The 18,617-nt window shown below is 41.9% G+C and overlaps 1 protein-coding gene across 1 annotated transcript in view; it reads right to left on the bottom strand.

The window, feature by feature from the left end:
• Positions 1 to 18,617, bottom strand: part of LOC148443417 (bromo adjacent homology domain-containing 1 protein-like) — a 179,223-nt gene that overhangs the window by 13,253 nt on the left and 147,353 nt on the right. Inside the window, exons 3-5 of the mRNA XM_088462840.1 lie at positions 8,707 to 9,065; positions 5,352 to 5,511; positions 4,673 to 4,749 (exon numbers count right to left, since the gene is read on the bottom strand). Of these exons, the coding sequence (XP_088318966.1) occupies positions 4,673 to 4,749; positions 5,352 to 5,511; positions 8,707 to 9,065 (596 nt within the window). The remainder of the gene's footprint in view (positions 1 to 4,672; positions 4,750 to 5,351; positions 5,512 to 8,706; positions 9,066 to 18,617) is intronic.

The raw sequence follows: 18,617 nt of genomic DNA, 5'->3' as shown, positions 1-18,617 counted from the left end.
ACCTATCCTATCTGGGTCCCCTGGGTCTATTGCATTATCCTTTACCTTGTGGCTAACCATGATTAGGCTGGGAGACTAGGTTTTGTGTAAAACCTGGGACCGGGGGTTAGAATCCCACACAACTGGGTGTAGAAAGGAGTCATAGTGTTTTAAATTACACTACACTACAAGAACCTATCCAACCGGCAGGTGCATAACCCTGCTTGCAGCTAATTATTTTGCATAGACTATTTGTTGTTACGGCTGGTGCACTACAAGAACCTATCCAACCTACATGTGCATAACCCTGCTTGGAGCTAATTATTTTGCATAGACTATTTGTTGTTACAGCTGGTGCACTACAAGAACCTATCCAACCTACATGTGCATAATCCTGCTTGCAGCTAATTATTTTGCATATACTACTTGTTGTTACAGCTGGTGCACTACAAGAACCTATCCAACCTGCAGGTGCATAACCCTGCTTGCAGCTAATTATTTTGCATGGACTATTTGTTGTTACAGCTGGCGCACTACAAGAACCTATCCAACCTGCATGTGTTTTCCCACGTTTTTCTCAGCAAAAAAGGGAGCGTTAACCCAGACTGTATTTCACAGCTATAGACTGCCAGAGCACAATTGATTCAAGCTAGACCAGCAGGTTTCATATTTAGGTCTCATTTGTTTTTTTGGTAAAGTTCTGCAGGAATTAAAGTTCTTGATGGTTTCACATTGCTTGCCAGCTGGGGTCACCGCTAGATGACGGGGAGGTAATAAATAAATACCTTGTCATTGAATAGTGTAAGTAATTTCATTCCATCTGTAAATGGTAAATATCTCCTGTCATTTGTTGTTAATTATTAACAAATAATAAAATTGCTTTGCACCTTCCCTCCTGTCTGGTCATTGTACCTGCAAAAGGGGAATACAGGCTTGCCTCTCTGTCACGGTGTGTCCTATCTGAACAAGGGGAAATCGGCCACCGAAGCAATCCGAACACACCTGAACCTGGTGCTAGTGGTGCAACACTGTACAAACCAGTCAGTACATCACATATGTAAATCAATTTAATGACACACCTCTCGGATGTATTTGTACATGTTCACTTTAACGCAGTGCTCATAGGTGTTGCTTTCAGTTTCCCTGAAATGCTTTCTTAAAAGAGGGCAAGTATGCCATTAGCAAAGAGATATGCCAAGCGCTGCTGCTCATTAGCCTCATCCCCTATAAACACCCATTAATTGCCGCATGCGCCGCAGTGAACGGCACATATCTCCTGGCATTCACACCATGGGACAGACATGTTCGCGGATGGGATGGTAGAACTCAGGATATTTGGGAGGTATAAATGACTGTCTTTTTGCAATACATTATTCTCCAGAAAGATTAGTTTGAATGTTAGTGTTCACAATTTGAGGTTTGTGTAATGGTGCGTATCCACTAGCAGACTGTGAAACTGCACAATTACGACATTGTCATCTTGCAGTCGTTTCACAGTCTGTGCTGTGCCTACACTGAACGATCAGTCATTCAGTGTAAGCACCCTCCCTTATCCCCGAACATGGGCAACCTGTCGTTATCGGCAGATTGACCAGCATGTTCGGGCGATGATAGATGTCAAAAATAACTAGCGGTAGCATGCATCGCTGGTCGTTCTAGACATTAAGCTGCCTGATTAACAAGCGACTGAACGATAACGATGTCGTTATCGTTCAATGACTCTGTTTAATAGGGTAGTGGATACCCGCCTTAACTGTGTTATCAAGGCAGGCATTACCAAGCCATCACCAGGTCATCAGATATTTATTTATTCTTAGACATCCAGACTGCAACAGCATGTATCTGCTTTCAGTGTCCCAACTTCCTCCTATATTTGTCTGACCGTTTATTTTTGCTGAAATGTCATTCACAACCATATGCATTTCAGTCCCAAAACAGTGGCACAATCAGACCTACAATAACGTGTTGGGTACAGGATGCCGGCGCTCGGGATCCCGACGATCAGAATCCAGGCAACAGCATCCCGAACATGTTAGAATGCTGAAGCCCTCAGGTAAGTAACCCTAACCTCCCCTCCCCAGTGCCTAAACCTATACCTCCATCCCCGTAGCCTAAACCTAACCTCCCCCCCACCCCCGCAGTCTGTCCTGAAGTTTTTAAATCCTCCAAACAAGATGAATGGCAGCCTTGTCTATTTCACAGAGAGTAAAGACCAAGTAAAAGCAACCACAGGAAAACTTCTAGATGTTTGGAGGGTAGATTATACTATTTAAACAGTAAACACAAGAATGCTGATTAAACCCCGGTTTCACCCGCATAATCTCCATAAGCTATTCTACCCAATTACATCCCCTCTAGACAGTCCATGCATAACTATATATATTTTCTCTTTCATCACTTACTCATCATTCTGATCCCAGGCCAACATTCTTGTGTGATGGGATCATACAGCCTACCAAGGACATCTGCAATCTGGCTGGACATTGTATAGCAATGCCTATTTCCCTGTACATTGTAAACTTCAGGTCACTCTTTATCTATTTGTCTGTCTGCTATTATCCAATCTTTTTTGTAATACTATTTTATTACGAATTGTATATTTATTACTAATTGTAAAGCTCAACTGAATATGCTAGTGCTACAGATGTGTCCTCATACATCAAGCCTCAATATGGCACGGAGCGCGACTTGCCTGGCGTGAGTGTGCTACTCTGCTAGTGTTGGGCATCTATTTTTTTTTAAAATGTATACAGACTCAGAGGCTCAGTTGCACACAGATATACAAAGGTGTGTAAGGACACATCTGTAATTCAGTTACTGTTAATCAATAATAATTGTATGGTCCACTGGGGCAGACACTGATGTGAGTGGCCAAATATTCTCTGTAAAAGCACTGCGTTATATATTTGTAGTGTTCCAGCTCAGCTGTCTCAGCGGGGCGCTGCACCCTGCCCAACTTTAAAATGGCAAAATGCGCCCTGCCGTTATAGCAGCACCCTGCTAAAACAGCATGTCCTGTGTCTTCCCCACCAGCGGACCACAGTGTCCCACGAGTTGGAAAAATTGCGGTTACCGCAAGCCGCTGGGTTAATAGATGCAGTGCGCATGGCATCTATTCACAGTGAGGGGAAAGCCCAGCATCTCCGTAACAGCTGGGCACGCCAACAAAGTGTGACGAATTGGGGGCGTATTACAAGGACACGCCCCTTCCCTTTTCGGGAGTGTGCGCGTTGCCCTGCTAGAACACTGTTTTCGCTATATAAACAGCTGTTAAAAAAAATAAATGTTGCAAAATAATGTAAAAATGTCGGGGCACAGTGCAGAACCTCTGGTACACCCCTCCCAATAAATAATCACGCACTTGAATGGGTTTTAATAGCATAACGTGACCAATAAAGACGTGTCAGTTCTCTAAAAAGCTCAATAGTGGGTTAAATGATGTAGGACATGCAAGGTGAAGTGTTGTATTGATGGGAGAGGCGTTTTAGAACTTGCATATTGGAGCTAAAAAGTATTTTTTTGCAAACTTTAATTAAAGCTCTAAAAAAAAATAACTACAGACATTTTTCTGTTCCCCAAAATGCTGGAAAGAATTTAAATTGATGAAATACATTTGCTTGAATCATTAATAAAAAAGTGCAAAAATCAGCCATTTCGCAACTTTTAAGAACATACAGTACTTTTCTAATGGCCACTAACAACCTTCATATGGTTCTGCTATCTCAATTGCTACTTTTTTGGGGTCCAGGATGGTCTCCCCAATTTATCATGCCCTTCTCCCAGGTTGCTTTTAGTAGAAAAGTAGAGCAAACTCGCTGCATGTCCTGTGAATTGGCATTTTTCATTGAGTCTTGCATTTCTCGGGTGCACACATTCACGTGATGTATGCGACTTGCATGAAACAAACTCGCTTTCCCAAACTTGCTAATTAAATTGACACCTCAGAAGCACACAAAAAATACAAGAAAGTATAGTAACTATCAGCTCAATTTAGATTCAGAAATAAAACTAAAATAAACAGAATCTTCCATCAAAACACAACTGGTATTTCAGATAACGTTTCATCACATTTTTTCTACACTTTGTTTATAGTTTAAATTTTTCCATCAAATATAGATATTTGATGTACAACCTACTAGACTAAGTGATAGAAAACGGCTAGCTTAAAAATGCCTTTAATCGTGTTATCCGCTGTAACCCTTTTCTGCTCTATAAGAGTACTCTGGTGGAGATTACTTTCCTGTGGCCTCCACCACTTGCTGTGCTTAGCATGAATGCAGGGTGGACAGCCTGGACATCAGCTGATCATCTACAGTGCTGCTTATGTGTCTCAGAAAATGACACGAGCGGTTCGTAAAATCTAAACGCTGGTTAAAGAAGTGTCTCCTAGGGGACAGTCCCACAAAAAAGTATGGGGATGGCAAGGTTTAATTTAATGTTAGTGGTTCATTCAATTGCTGGCGATGCTGGGCAGTTTAGTGCATGCATATGCCGCACTTACAGTAGGGCGTGCCATTGCTGGTTTTCCAATGCTATCGCAACAGTACATTGTGGGCATAGCCAGCAATTGAATTCACTGTGTAAACTGAAAAAAATACTTTGAATGAGCATAAAAATGGGTAGCAATATATATATGAGCAGCTAGGTGGAGCTAAAGCATCAAATATTAGTGTACTCAAGATGTGTCACTCACCTGGTGAATACTGGGATTACGTCCTCCCTGAGTGTGCTCTGGCCGGTAGTACCAGAAGAGACTCATCATCAGCTCACCTGGCAGAAACACAAAGCAATGCTTCAGTAGCAAAAACACTGTATATGAAGAGTCACATAAATAAATACACACTTCTATAAAACTGGGGACCAAACGTTCGATTCTGGCCTATTCAGCTAGATAGTAGAACATAACGAATAGACATAAGTGAAGCTGCAGGGACATTTCATGCAATTTAAGTTCTGTGGTAGAAGAGGCTGTTTTGCAGGTGAAACTTTCCTGTGACTCAATCATTTGCTTCACCATTCCTCAAATTGCTTTTCCGCAATGTATTTGTAAATGCAAATTTTGCACCATTTAGGCTATAAATAGAGCTAGGATGACAACAGTGAAGGCACTGGGCTATGTGGTGTAGTTGGGGAATGACTGGGAACGCCTAAGGCAAAATTTAGTCAGCAAAATGTGCAACTTAGAGACAAATGTGGAATGAGGCAAATATTTCCCTGGAACAGTTCTTATAACCTGCTCATATCTAGTGGCAAGTATGCAGTGCAAATAACATATATGACCAGAAAAACTGTACATAAACCCTGTTTTCTTAATAGGGACTGTAAGTGACAAATCCCAGCCAGTAATAGACACAATTGAAGGTTTCTGGTACCGGTTTTGGGTTCTTCCCAGAGGGCAGATATCTTGGCCACATATGGCATGGATTTTTTCCTGGGACCGGATTTTAAAAGGACAGTGTCTCGGACTCGAATAATCTCTCCATTCCTCTCCACAGCTTGATAACTCCTTCTGAGAGCAGGCTCAGGCTCATTCTGGGGACAAAGTAGAAGTAGAATATAAAGGAAAATGTGTAGAGAGGTCACATTTATGCAAGTTATACATCTAAACCTAAAATAAAAGCTAATCCCATATGCAAGGGTATGTTATAAAATAGACTTGTATGAGAAAGTTCCTAGACCTTAAATAGACCTGAATATAGAAGGTGCTAGGAACTTTTGAGGTACACGCTGAGATTGCCAGATAGAATTTTGAGTGGTGCACCTGTCCCTCAGCGGTGCACACTATAGCAAGGGCCCAGAAGGTGCGTCCAGTCGGGCTAAGTTTGGGGTGTGCATTGCATCCAGACGGTTTGTACATTAACTTTCCGAGTATTTGCTAACATTTAATAGTACCCCTTTCACACTGCCAACCCAGGTCACACCCGGGATTTTGTACATGGGTCCACCCCGGGTAAGACTCCTTTCAGATTGGCGGCCCGACCCGGCTTATTGCGGGTCGATGACATCACCACCATCAGGCGCTGAGCCGACGCTTGGAGAGACCTCCAAGAGCCGGCTCTTCCTAGGCTATGAACGGGACCCAGGTTGCATCGACCCAGGTTACCCGTTCACACTGCACCATGAGCAGGGTTTAACCCGTGTTCAACCCTGCTCGCTACCCAGGTTATTTTAACTGGGTCCTTTCACACTGCACAATAACCCAGGTTGCTGCGTGTTCACGTGCAATAATTGCTGGCAGTGCGAAAGGGGTATAACCCTCCCAAGAGGAATTTTTCTAAGCTCTGGCCAATACTCAATCTTCCTAGATAGCCCTATATAAATTATTATTACAGTATTATTAAAACTCTGCTATAGGAATCCCTGTAAAAAATTCCTGAACAGTAGTGGACATTTGATACTGGAAGTTGCCTTAAAGTTTTAACTGACTCCCGTTTGCATGTTCTATCAATACAAACCTGAAAGGACTGCTGTAATGATCCGACGGTTGTATTTATCCTCCATTTCTTTTATCAGCATAAAAAGGGACATAACCCAACTATAACAATTACTTGGTTTTTATATTTACACAGCCAAGCAATTGATCTAAAGCTATGTTAGAATGTTACGGTAAGTATTGTTTACATTTCTTTGTTGGTGCTTGATGCTTTTATTGATTAAATAATTAAAAAGAAAATGTCATCAGTCATTTATCTGAATTATTCCCTGTGAACACAGCTATATTGTTTAATGCGTTTTTTTCTCTAAAGGTTGGCAAATTTCTTCCTCATTTAGCCACTGCTGAGGGGATCATTTGTAGCCATGCAGCATCAAATACTTTATTTTGGATTCTGAACATACAATTGATTTACAACTAGCATACTCAATTAAAAACAAGAGCAGCTGATGACCATATACAGTGTGGGTGTTATGGGTGTGTATGTGGTCATCTTCTTCATGCACACTGAACAGATCTGCCCAATGTGGCCATTTACACTTCCAGGCAAGAGTTTTAAACACCCCATTTTTCCAGTTTTTATTGAAATTTACACAGTTTAAGGTCTCAATTTTACTCTCACAGTAAAGCATTGTAACGAAATTTGATCTAAATTTTATATTAATTATAGTAGCCTCATTCTGCTGAGTCTTTCTACAATGGAAATCAAATATTGGTCAGGTAGTTCTTCCCAACACTGTGGAACTTCTGTAGGTTGCTTTGCTTTCACCCTTCCATCCAGTTCATGGGTTTGAAGCCTACCATCTTGTTCTTTTCGACAAAGATAGTCTTGACATAGCCTTGAGGTATTGTTTGGGGGCATTATCCTGCTGGTGGATGAACCCTTGACCAACTACGTGTAGACCAGAGCGTTTTGCATGGTGCTTCAACATGCTGTGGTAGCCCTTCTGGTTCAGGATGCCAGCCACTCTGTGCAAGTCACCGACTTAAGGTCTACCAAAAGAGCCCCAGATATCATGCCGCCGCCTCCTCCTCCTCTACGTTTGACAGTTTCTCATGCGTGTCTAAGCCCGAAATGTAAAAGGTTAATCCTTTAAATAGGAAAACATGCACTGTTTTGCTATTAAAAGCATTTCCCTTTTTAAATTTTGGGATTAAACATGTTGGGAAGCAGCGGCTTCTGAAAGACGCTGTTTAGAAAAAAAAAGCACTGTGAAGCCAACAGTCAAACGTGGAGGACAATGAGTTATGGTCTTGGGCTCTTTTGCTGATGAAACATCCTTTCGCCTACTTGAAGGCATACAAAACCCTGTGTGAAGACCAAGATTTAAAATTTTGATTCATTGGTCCATAAGTGGTCAGTAGACCACTGGTGGTTCTACATGGCCTAGGCAAGCCTCTTTTTCCTAGACCATTACTTGTTCCCTGAAAACGACTGCTTTTTTTTTTTAGAACTCTGAAATATACATTATTTTTTAGTTTTTGCTATCCTAAACTTTTAAAAAAAAAATATTTATCCGTTTACCTTTGTACCAATTCAGGTTATTCGCTGGACTTGCATTGCTTAAATTTCATTAAAAACTTGCACTGCTTAAATTTCAATAAAAACTGGAAAAACTGAAGTGTTCTAAAACTTTGAAGCTGTATTGTAAATGTATGGTTAATAGTGACATTAGGACAGACTGAGGGCCTGATTCAGAGGTGCATCTATTGACGGTCGCCCGCCTGCAACTTTATGCAAATTCAGCTACAAAACCCTTCCTTGGTGTACATTTGTGCATCCGGATGTGCAAGGTCTGAGACACCCACTTTCAGCTTCCATGCACACTGTAATGCAGATTGGTGTATCTTTAGACGTACCATCGGTCACACCATCGAAACTTGCACCAGCCCTTTGGCAGGTGAGGTTTCTCCTTCTGAGTTTGGCATCCTACGAGAGCATTTGAGCATCAGTGTATGCAACCAATTTTAAGGTTTAACACGTCCATAAGACTAATGCATCTCCCTGTCACTGCACAGGAACGCCTACTTCATTTTCAATACACTTCTCCATGCGTGCATCTGAAATCACAAGTGAGACTCTGTATGGACACAATCGGGATGTATGTGCAGTAGCAAAAAAAACAAAAATGGCTTCCCTACATTAGACATTAGCAGTGCGTCCACCTCTGAATCAGGCCCTGACTGTATGTTCACTTGGCAAGTAGCCGACTGCAAGCTTTTGTTCTTAGTCATTACTGAGGATATCTAGAGCAGAATACATTGTACAGAGTATTTATCTTTGAAATACATACCACCACATAAACTGCTTTCTCACAAGCTGTTCCCAAAGGCATCCAGCCATTTGTAGCTCTTCTTCTGCTGATCCTTTGCTGCTTGGGGTGGTTTTTGCTTGTTTTGCCGTCAGCTGCATGGACACACCCTAATGTGTTCCGGACACCTGATTTGGAGCCACTTGGGGGCTTGGAGCTCTGTGGGCATTCCCGTGCAGTTTTCAGCATGGTCATTGTCTGAGGCGTCTGTAGGTAGGGGACTGGCTCAGCAGCTGGTGGGACACTGGGTACTGGGCATCCTGAGAGTGGGTGAGCAGGAGACACAGGGTGACCTGCTGTGGGGATTGTTATGCTGAGCTGGTCTAGTGATTTGTATCCTTCTAAAGAGCAGGAGATAACAAATTATGCTTAATAGCAGTGACATAACAGTTAAAAGAAACTTATAATTTTTAAGCAGAGGTTCCCTCCATCCCACTGCACTTGCCTGCTGCACTCCTAATTATTCCACTTTTCTCTGATGTAGATAACTTGAAGTATGAGACAATCAACAATAAAACAGAAAGTTGAGCAGCCAGCTATTTTTCTACATTACATGCTCCGCTGAGAAAGTATCAACATTTATGTACACTAAAGAGAGAGGATTCATTCACACACTTCCAATTCATTAAAAAACAGACACTGGTGTATGTTTTAACCCCATTAACAGCCCATATGCCCTGTAACCTTTAGGAAGTAAATATTTATCATGATCCAAATAATTTGTCCTACACTGATCACAAGTAGGGATTTGCAGGCTCGGATAGGTTCGAGTTTGCACGCAGAGTTCTGATGTTTCCCTCCAAAAATCGGGTCTCAGAAAGAGGCAAAATGTCATCTTTCATGGACAAACATCTTCCATGGACTTTTGCCTCTTTCTGAGACCTGATTTTTGGAGGGAAAAATCCGAACTCGGCGTGCAAACTCGAACCTATCCGAGCCTGCACATCCCTAATCACAAGTAACGTAAACTTGGTTGGTTTGGGATAAAACACATTTATCTTATAAGAATATTAGTGAGCAATATGTTATCAAGTTATAAAAGTATTGTACAATTTAGAGACTTCGAGAGAATTCTGGTCTTACACGGTGTTATAATATAGTGTATGATAATGGTAGAAACCAGCACACACACACATCAGCTTCTCTCAATAATTAACAGTAGTCAGTTAAATCTGAGTTATAAAGAAGTTTTGCTTATTAATAATAATAATAATAATAATAATAATAATAATATAAAAAACAACCTGTGGATCGCCTTCATTTGATAAAACATTAGGATAAAGATGAAAACAAAAAAATAGAAGCTGCACGTCAGATCGTGCTTTAAAACAAACAGCGGTTATTTATAAAACTTATGCAAATATCTGGTTCTAAAAGATACTGTAGCAATAAAAACAAATTCTATATAAAACTGGATGCTGTTATTTGTTGAGATGTGATTGCAAGAGTCAGTTTCTTTTGTTTGACAGTTAAAGCTAGTCGTAGATTCCATATCGCAAACATATATATTCCTGCCCTTTCATCTTTTATGAGGCACAATGTCAGAATCAAGAATTCTATACTGTACAGCCATGGTCAAAAGTTTTGAGAATTACAAGAATTGGTTTTCACAAACTTTGCTGCTTCAGTGGTCATAAGTGTCACAGGCTTTTATTGACAATTACATTAAGTTTATACAAAGAGTCAATATTTGCAGTGTTGACCCTTCTTTTTCAAGACCTCTGCAATTCGCCCTGGCATACTGTCAGTCAACTTCTGGGCCACATACTGACTGATGGTCGCCCATTCTTGCCTAATTAATGCTTGGAGTTTGTCAGAATTTGTGGGTTGTGTGTGTCCACCCGCCTCTTGAGGATTGACCACAAGTTCTCAATGGGATTAAGGTCTGGGGAGTTTCCTGGCCATGGACCCAAAATTTTGATGTTTTGTTCCCCGAGTCACTTAGTTATTACTTTTGCCTTATGACAAGGTGCTCCATCATACTGGAAATGGCATTGTTCAGCACCAAACTGTTCTTGGATAGTTGGGAGAAGTTGCTCTTGGAGGATGTTTTGGCACCATTCTTTATTCATGGCTGTGTTCTTAGGCAAAATTGTGAGTGATCCCACAACCAAGCATCCCCACACAGAGATTTAGGTCTTGTCAGGTGTTTGAAAATAAATTACGTGTCCTACTCCAGACATTAAATGACATTGGGTACAGATACCATGTAATATGTTGGAGACAAAGATGTAATGTATACAACTTAGTGGAAAAAAAAATATGTATATGGGGGAGATGAAACAAACACGTGAATAGTTTTAACACCGCTCAGGATTCAGTTTTCATTTGCCCACAGTACATGTAGTGCTTGAATTGCATTGATGTCTTGGTGCATTTAGCTGTAAACAGAAGTAAATAGATGGAACACACATTTTACCAGAATATGGGTACAGACTTGTACAATCACACTTTCGATTTTATTTATTTTTGGAAGTCCCGATCACAGTGCCGATAAGCGCGTACACACCCAAACAAACTAACCTGCAATCTTCGACCCCCCCCATCTGTCTAAAACAGTGGTTCTCAAACTCCGTCCACAGGGCACCACACAGTACACGTTTTCCTGGTAATTTTGCAGATGCAGAAGTGTATTCATTACTCACTGACACATTTTAAAAGATCCTCAGGCAGAGCTAATTATTTCATTTGTAATTCCGTGAGGAGACCTGGAAAACATTTACTGTTTGGGTTCTTGAGGAGTTTGAGAACTTGTGGTCTAAAATAGCTGCTGAAAAGACAGAAAGGCAGGGCTGCTGCTGGAGAAGTATGGGCAGAGATTTCGGACAGAACGGTCGAAAGTGTGTACAAGCTAGAGACTTTGGGCCAAGAGTAATAGGGTTACAGTTTTAGTTTAAATCTAATTCACACCTTCTCGCATTTTTTGAAGGTGCGAGTTGGTGCCGGGACTCGCAAATGTAATAGCCTGCGACAGAAGCCTTCATGGATCAGCGAGATCCTTGAAGGCTTCGGTCTGTGTGCCTGTGTATCTCTCATGGATATGTGCATGTTTCTGTGTTACTCTGACCTTCTCAAGATATACTCGCTATCCTGAAGTTGGTCTATTGTTTTTGCGATTTCTCAGGCAGTAATATGAGCGAGTTAAGCACTTGCACTCTATTACATTGCCGAAGTTCCATCTATTGAATGGGAAAACATCTGTATGCAAGATGTATTTATGCAAGCAACAGTAAAACCCCAAAAATGTGCGTTTTACTATAGTTACACCTCATTACATTTGAGAGTAAGTAAAAAATGTGAGTTTAGCGTTAAACTTAAATTTGTAACAAATTTGCAGCCTATTGCATTTGGCCCTTTGTGTCTAATATTGTGCCGTCAAATCCAAAGAAAATTAATCTGCACATAAAACTATCTTTCAATGGGACCAGGTTTCTTCCGAGAAAACATGATCGGAGGTGTGTACACACTCTTATGGCATGAACGGGTTGGGAATCGAAAGAACAGTCCAACAATTGTACAGGTGCGTACCCAGATTTAAGGACCAATGGACACTTTCTACTACTTTCAGAATAAAGTGGGTAGCGTAGTATAGCGAATGTAAGCAAACAATGCTTAAACTGTTTTCAACCTCTGAAATGTCAAGACTGATACATTGCAATGAAATACATAGCATACATTGCTGTTCACTTCGCAACCCCTTCATCTTTTACTGCTCACTATTTAGTTCGTATACAGTATATTAACAGATCATTAAATGTTAATTTGTGGATACTTACCAAAATGAACTTGCATGACAACTACTTAATGACAATTGGGTTGCAGAAAAATATTCTAAAAAAAACAAAATTCACCCATCACAGTCAAAGGGGGCGATTCAATTCAGCGGGAATTGAATAACGTTGGGAGGGAGCTCTCGGAACTATTCAATTTAGCGCGCTGTATAGTACGACTAATGATTTCTTTTTGCACCCTCCTGGGAGTGTGAGGAGAAATCCGACTGAAGTGCCGGCCGCGCGGCTGTTTTCCAACTTAGTGTGGTGCTAACAGCTCGCGGCCGCAACTTTAGTCGGAGAATGCCGGTTCTCACGAATACACACCCATGGTTAAGTTGCGAGAACGGTCATTCTCTGATTTCACTGCTTCCCATCAGAGTAAACATCGTGGTGAATTGAATAGCTCCGGGAGCTCCTTCCTGGCGCTATTCAACTCCCAGTGAATTGAATCGCCCCCTTAAAAGTTGAAGAGCTGGGAGTTTGCTGCTGCTGCACCAGCTGTTAGTAGCTATGGCCCAAAACACAGCTCTGCCATTCTCCCCAGCTCTGCATAAAGCACCAGCAGCCACTAATATCAAGTCCCATCTCAGAACAACATTCTCCACCTGTTTATCTGTACTGAAAGCAGGAGTCATACTTAGTGGCTTGCTGGAACTTCAAACCAAGCTGAGGGGAGAATGTCTAGACACTGTACCTAGGGAAAAAAATAAGATTTTTACTCACCATAAAATCTCTTCCTTGGAGTCCATCTGGGGGATGCCATTACATATGGGTCATGCGTAGTGAGGTGTGGAGTCGGGCACTAACTAATTAAAACTGTCTCCCACCTCCTATATATCCCCTCCCCTTCCATATGGCTCAAATTTGTCCTTTAAGAAAGGACAATCAAAGACCCTTAACCAACCCCTCTCACAGAAATGACGAGACAAGACACACAGAACTTTTATGATTTGAACTTGTGTCGTTCACACCAAGAAATATATATCTTCCATATCCGATGATAAATCTGGGAAGTGACCAGTTTGCGAGCCTGTATCATGGTTTTCACAACAGATTCTGAAAACCCTTTGGCTCTCAAGATAATGGATTCAAGAACCATGTCGTCAAAGACAACCAAGGTAAACAGGGCTGACAACATGGACCCTGAAGTAACAGATCTGGACGCAGGGGCAGACGATACAGAACATCTGTCAGCATGTTCCGAATAACTGTGTATCAATGACTGAGCGGCCAGTCTGGAGCCACCAGAATGACCGGCCGTGCTACTGATTGAATCCGCTGAATTACCTTTGGTAACATTACCAGAGGAGGAAAGATGTAACCCAGCTGGAATACCAAAGGTGCTGTCAAGGTATCCACCAGAGATGCCTGAGGATCCTGGGACCGAGATCAGTACCTTGGAAGTTTCTTGTTGAGATGAGAAGCCATTAGATCTATGTCTGGCAATCCCCACCTGGAAACTATTTCCGCTAACACCTCCTGGTGTAATTCCCATTCCCCTGGATGCAAACTGTGGCGACTTAAAAAGTCTGCCTCCCAGGTAACCCCTGGAGTGTAAATTGCAGAAATAGCTGGAACCCAATTTTCTGCCCAATGGAGGATGTGAGAAACCTCCCTCATTGCTTGCCAGCTGTGTGTGCCACCCTGCTTGTTTAAATAAGCAACTGCCATGGCATTGTCTCATTGGATTCACACTGGTAGGCTCCCTAGATGATATTGAGCCTGAACCAATGCATACCAAATCGCCCTTAATTCCAGTATATTTATGGAAAGAGAAGCTTCCTGGACGGACCAAAGATCCTGTAAGTGCCTGCCTAGAACCAACACCCCCAAGCCTTTTAGGGGGTTCTGGACTATAGATAGTAATTAGATTGACAATGTCTAGATTAACATCTGGTGTCTGACAGTCAATAGATAGACAGGAACAAAAGTTTGACATGAAAGTGGTGGACACAAAAATGATCGACTTTTTTTTCCCCAACAAGCCTCTCTCTTCCACAAAGCCAGCAGCATGTTGCTGCTCTGTAATAGCAGCCGGCGGTCCTCCAGGAGGAACCGTTAGGGTTTGAAAGCGGCGGGTACTGTGGAAGCCCGGGGAGGTGAGTCACGCCAGCCTTACAGCTGCAGCCACGTGAGTAGTAACATGACCGGCTGCTCTGCTTAAAAGTGGCGTGCCGGGAAACAGTAAATACAGCAACAAGGACTGGTATGGAGAGAGACCCAGGGACTATGTAGTTTGGTGACTCTCCCAGGGGCTGTCTTTAGAGTGGGATACAGGGTTACACGCAAACCGCTATTCTATCTAAATCCCACTCTGGTAGTGCTTGTCGTCTGCTGCCAGGAACTAAGCACCCAACCAAACAGCAAAATAAAGAAATTAAACCTAACTAAAAGCTAGGACCTAAAAACAAGACTGAGGTTCTAGTGGAAGGGGAGGGATTATATAGGGGGTGGAGACAGTTTTAATTAGTTAGTGCCCGACTCCACACCTCACTACGCATAACGCAGAAGTAATGGCATCCTCGAGATGGATGAAAAAGTAAAGGGGGTGAACCCTAGGTGCTGCTCTGGGCCAAAGTAGGGGTGATTAGTATATAACTCCAACTGTTAATATTGTCGAAGCTGGATAATTGGCTGAGACAAGATCAGTATAAAATTGAATCGTGGCGACGCCATCTTGCAACTGGCCGCAAGACGCCATCTTGGAAATGAGATCGCAAGACGCCATTTTGCGAATGGCCGCCCAAGCGCCATGTTAGATAAACTCACAAATAAGTACATATGGCGATATTACTATTAGCACCATGCGATTGCATCTTTCATCATTTCTCATATACACATTAATACGCACAATTGCGCTGTTAACTGGTCGCATATTAGCGAATGCATAAGACCCTATATGAAAACGCTGTTTAGTAGCTAATTGCGCACGCATCTGTCCCCAGTTAACTAGCGTTGTTATATCAAACCCAGCATACTCACACATTACATATTCATATACAAGGTTTCATAAGCTCTAAGGTATAAGATTTAAACTTGTTCATTAAGTATAAATGCTATGAAATAAAGATTGTTTGGTAACTAAGGTTTTATACATGAGTAAGCCATGTTTGGTTTTGTACTGATGCGTACTCTTTCCACAGTATTCCAGTATTATCGGTGGGGAGATAGCATCATGCATTCTCAACTTATGGACTGCAGAGACTTCAAGCAACAAAATGTATATGATATGAATAACTGTTAGGATGTTGCATGTGGCGGGAATCTAGGGACCCTCTGTTGCTGGAGGCTGGGTTGTGTCTATTTGAATCAGCCTGTTAAATGCTCTGTAACAGATGTATCCCCCTTGGGAACCAATGGCATCAGCAACAAACGTCTCTATTGTTTTGTCTATTCCTGGGGGGTATAAATATGTGTGCTCAAACGCTGGGTTCTTAGTCTTCGTGCTGAATGCTGATAAATGAGGGGTTTCTTGCTGATGCCTAACATCTGGTCCGGAAGCGCTGCGTATGTATACTGTACTTGGGTCTGTATAATTCCTTTGCGCCGAATTGTGTCTGGATCAATAGCGTGTAACTGACTGTACTTTTTACTTGAATACTACTTTGTGCTTTGGAACCACATTTTCTAAGTCTGGAGTCTCGATTTGCTGTATGACTGCGTACGCAAATTAGCGTCATCCTTAGAGGTTTATAGGTAGGATTATTAGAAGGTATAGGCAGGGGTATATAGAGGTTCTAATTCAGTATCGTTAATATATACAAATAAAATAACTTCAAAACAGGGCTTGACAAACATATAGGAGCCAGCATAAAAGTTAAGGAGCCAGACTATCGTCCGCAACCAAAGTATACGAAAACTTCTATAGATCACTCATGCCCCTTCAATGATAGTCACTGAAGCAGACCCCAATGCACACATTCAGTGCCCAATTCATAGTATGACCCCAATACATAGTATTCCACTCCTTAGTTCCCCCAATACATACATACAGTATGCCACATCGTAGTGACCCGAAAACATAGAATGCCGCACCATAGAGCCAATACATAGTATGCCACACCACACTACCCCAGTAAATAGCATGCCACACCTCAGTGCCCCCCAATAGAATGCCACACTGCAGTGCCCAAATATATAGCATGTCACACCATAGTGCCCCCAATACATAGTATGCCACACAACATTGCATCCAAAATGTGTCAATGTATATCATCTCATTTTAGGTTTAGATTTATTTTTACTTTTATTTTTTTTATTATCTATTTATCTATATATTTGCTTTAATATGGGCTGAAGAATGTTTAACTCTGATAAAAATTGCTAGCAGCAATTATACTAGCAATAATGAGAGGGTCTCTGACCTATATGGCTCAATCCGGCTATTAACTAACTACATCTGCATGGACTTTATTCCTATACAGCCCCGTACTATAAGGGGAGGAGCAGGAGATCCATGGAGCACACTTTGAGAAAGTCCAGTCACATGGACGAAACTAGTCAGAGAGCTCCTCCCCTTCAGCAGATCCGACATTACATATTCACCTGCAGCTCTTTTCTCCAGCCCGTCATCGCAGGTTATGTGACTACAACCGGACAGAACTTCTCTCTGTTCGGCAGACTCCGGCGGCTTCACGGCATAACACAGAAGTCTATTGGAACCGTGCACTGTTAGCCCTGTACAACCAACACGGCTGACATACTGAATGCCCTGTGCCTGAGCACACAAGCAGAACTGCAAGACATCGCACGGTCCCTCATTGTAGCCGCACACAATCAGTTCGGCTACTCGAGAAGGTGGGACACACATTGTCCAGGTGCCGGCATATGATTCCATCCATCTGTGTTCACTGCTGTAATCGGGACACCGACTTCGAGGACGAGCCCTGTCCCTCAGCGACCATATCGTACAAGTTCCTAATAGGGAACTTGATATCGGCGGATCTCCCCGATAATTGTAGCATGTGTGCGGGCGACCGAGGGTTAAATATTGCTCGGTCGGGCATGCCGGATTGTCCAGCATGCCCGATCCGATGCGATATTTACCCGCTAAACTGTCGGCCGCATCGGGCAGTGTATGCCCAGCCGCGGCCGATAGACAGACATTTCCTGTGTTCCTTCCTACGGAAGGAACAGGGAAATGTCTCCTCCCCCGGGGGCGGAGCGCGGATGTCGGGCTGATACACTGTGAGATACACTGAGACATTTTATCTGGCAGCCTGCCGGCGACATCTGCGGCTGGTAGGCTGCCAGATAAAATGTCTGTCGGTCTGACAGACATTCTATCTGGCCGTGTATGCCCAGCAGAAGTAATTCCTGAGCTCCTTAACATTAATGGACTTCACCTATTGAGCAGAAGTTTCATGGGCTATATGCACATCAGAAAAATACCTACAGATCTGCCTTGATTTATCCAGACTATATTTTGATGGTTTTTAGCCTAGTTTGCCACAGCTGCATATATGGTTATATATTTTCATGGTTTTTATACTTGGTGTATTAGTTGTATAAGTAGAGGTTTAAATTGCATATGTACACACTGTCATTTTCTACTCTAGAGTACGCATAACCATTGCAACATTCAGGTATTTATTGATACATTGTGTGTCACCTTATAAATACAGAGTTTCCAGTGATTATTCAAGGTTTGTCTGATATAGCATTTGTTTTTGATGGAGATTACTGGGACAAAGAAAATTATCTGTACCTAGTTTATGAGGTATTTTAAGATTTATATTCTCTTGTTTGTGTTTTTATATTGACGAACTAATAGGAATAAAATATGCAAGTATAATACTATACATATTTTATGCAAACAAAATGGATCAGACTGGCGCAAATAAGGCTAATGTTATTATCCAATGAAGAGCTACACACACCTATGGGTCTGTGTACACCCAATAAAGACCACCAGATGGTGATCAGTAACAAATTATTCAATACTGATGTTGCGCTAGTGATCTGATTAGTATAGCAATAACTGAATATAGCAGAAAATGGAATCAAGACACCAAAAGTAGCAAAAGATCATCAATCTTTACACAAAATTGCTTAAAAATATAACAGTACAATAAAATGTAACATGCAAAATAGACAAACCTTCTGCAGAAGTCTATACAG

The sequence above is a fragment of the Taudactylus pleione genome, unplaced genomic scaffold, assembly GCF_031769625.1.
Source record: "Taudactylus pleione unplaced genomic scaffold, aTauple2 ptg001274l, whole genome shotgun sequence".
Taxonomy (NCBI): Eukaryota; Metazoa; Chordata; class Amphibia; order Anura; family Myobatrachidae; genus Taudactylus; species Taudactylus pleione.
Note: the sequence above shows the minus strand (reverse complement) of the source record. Positions and strands in the feature narration are given on the sequence as shown.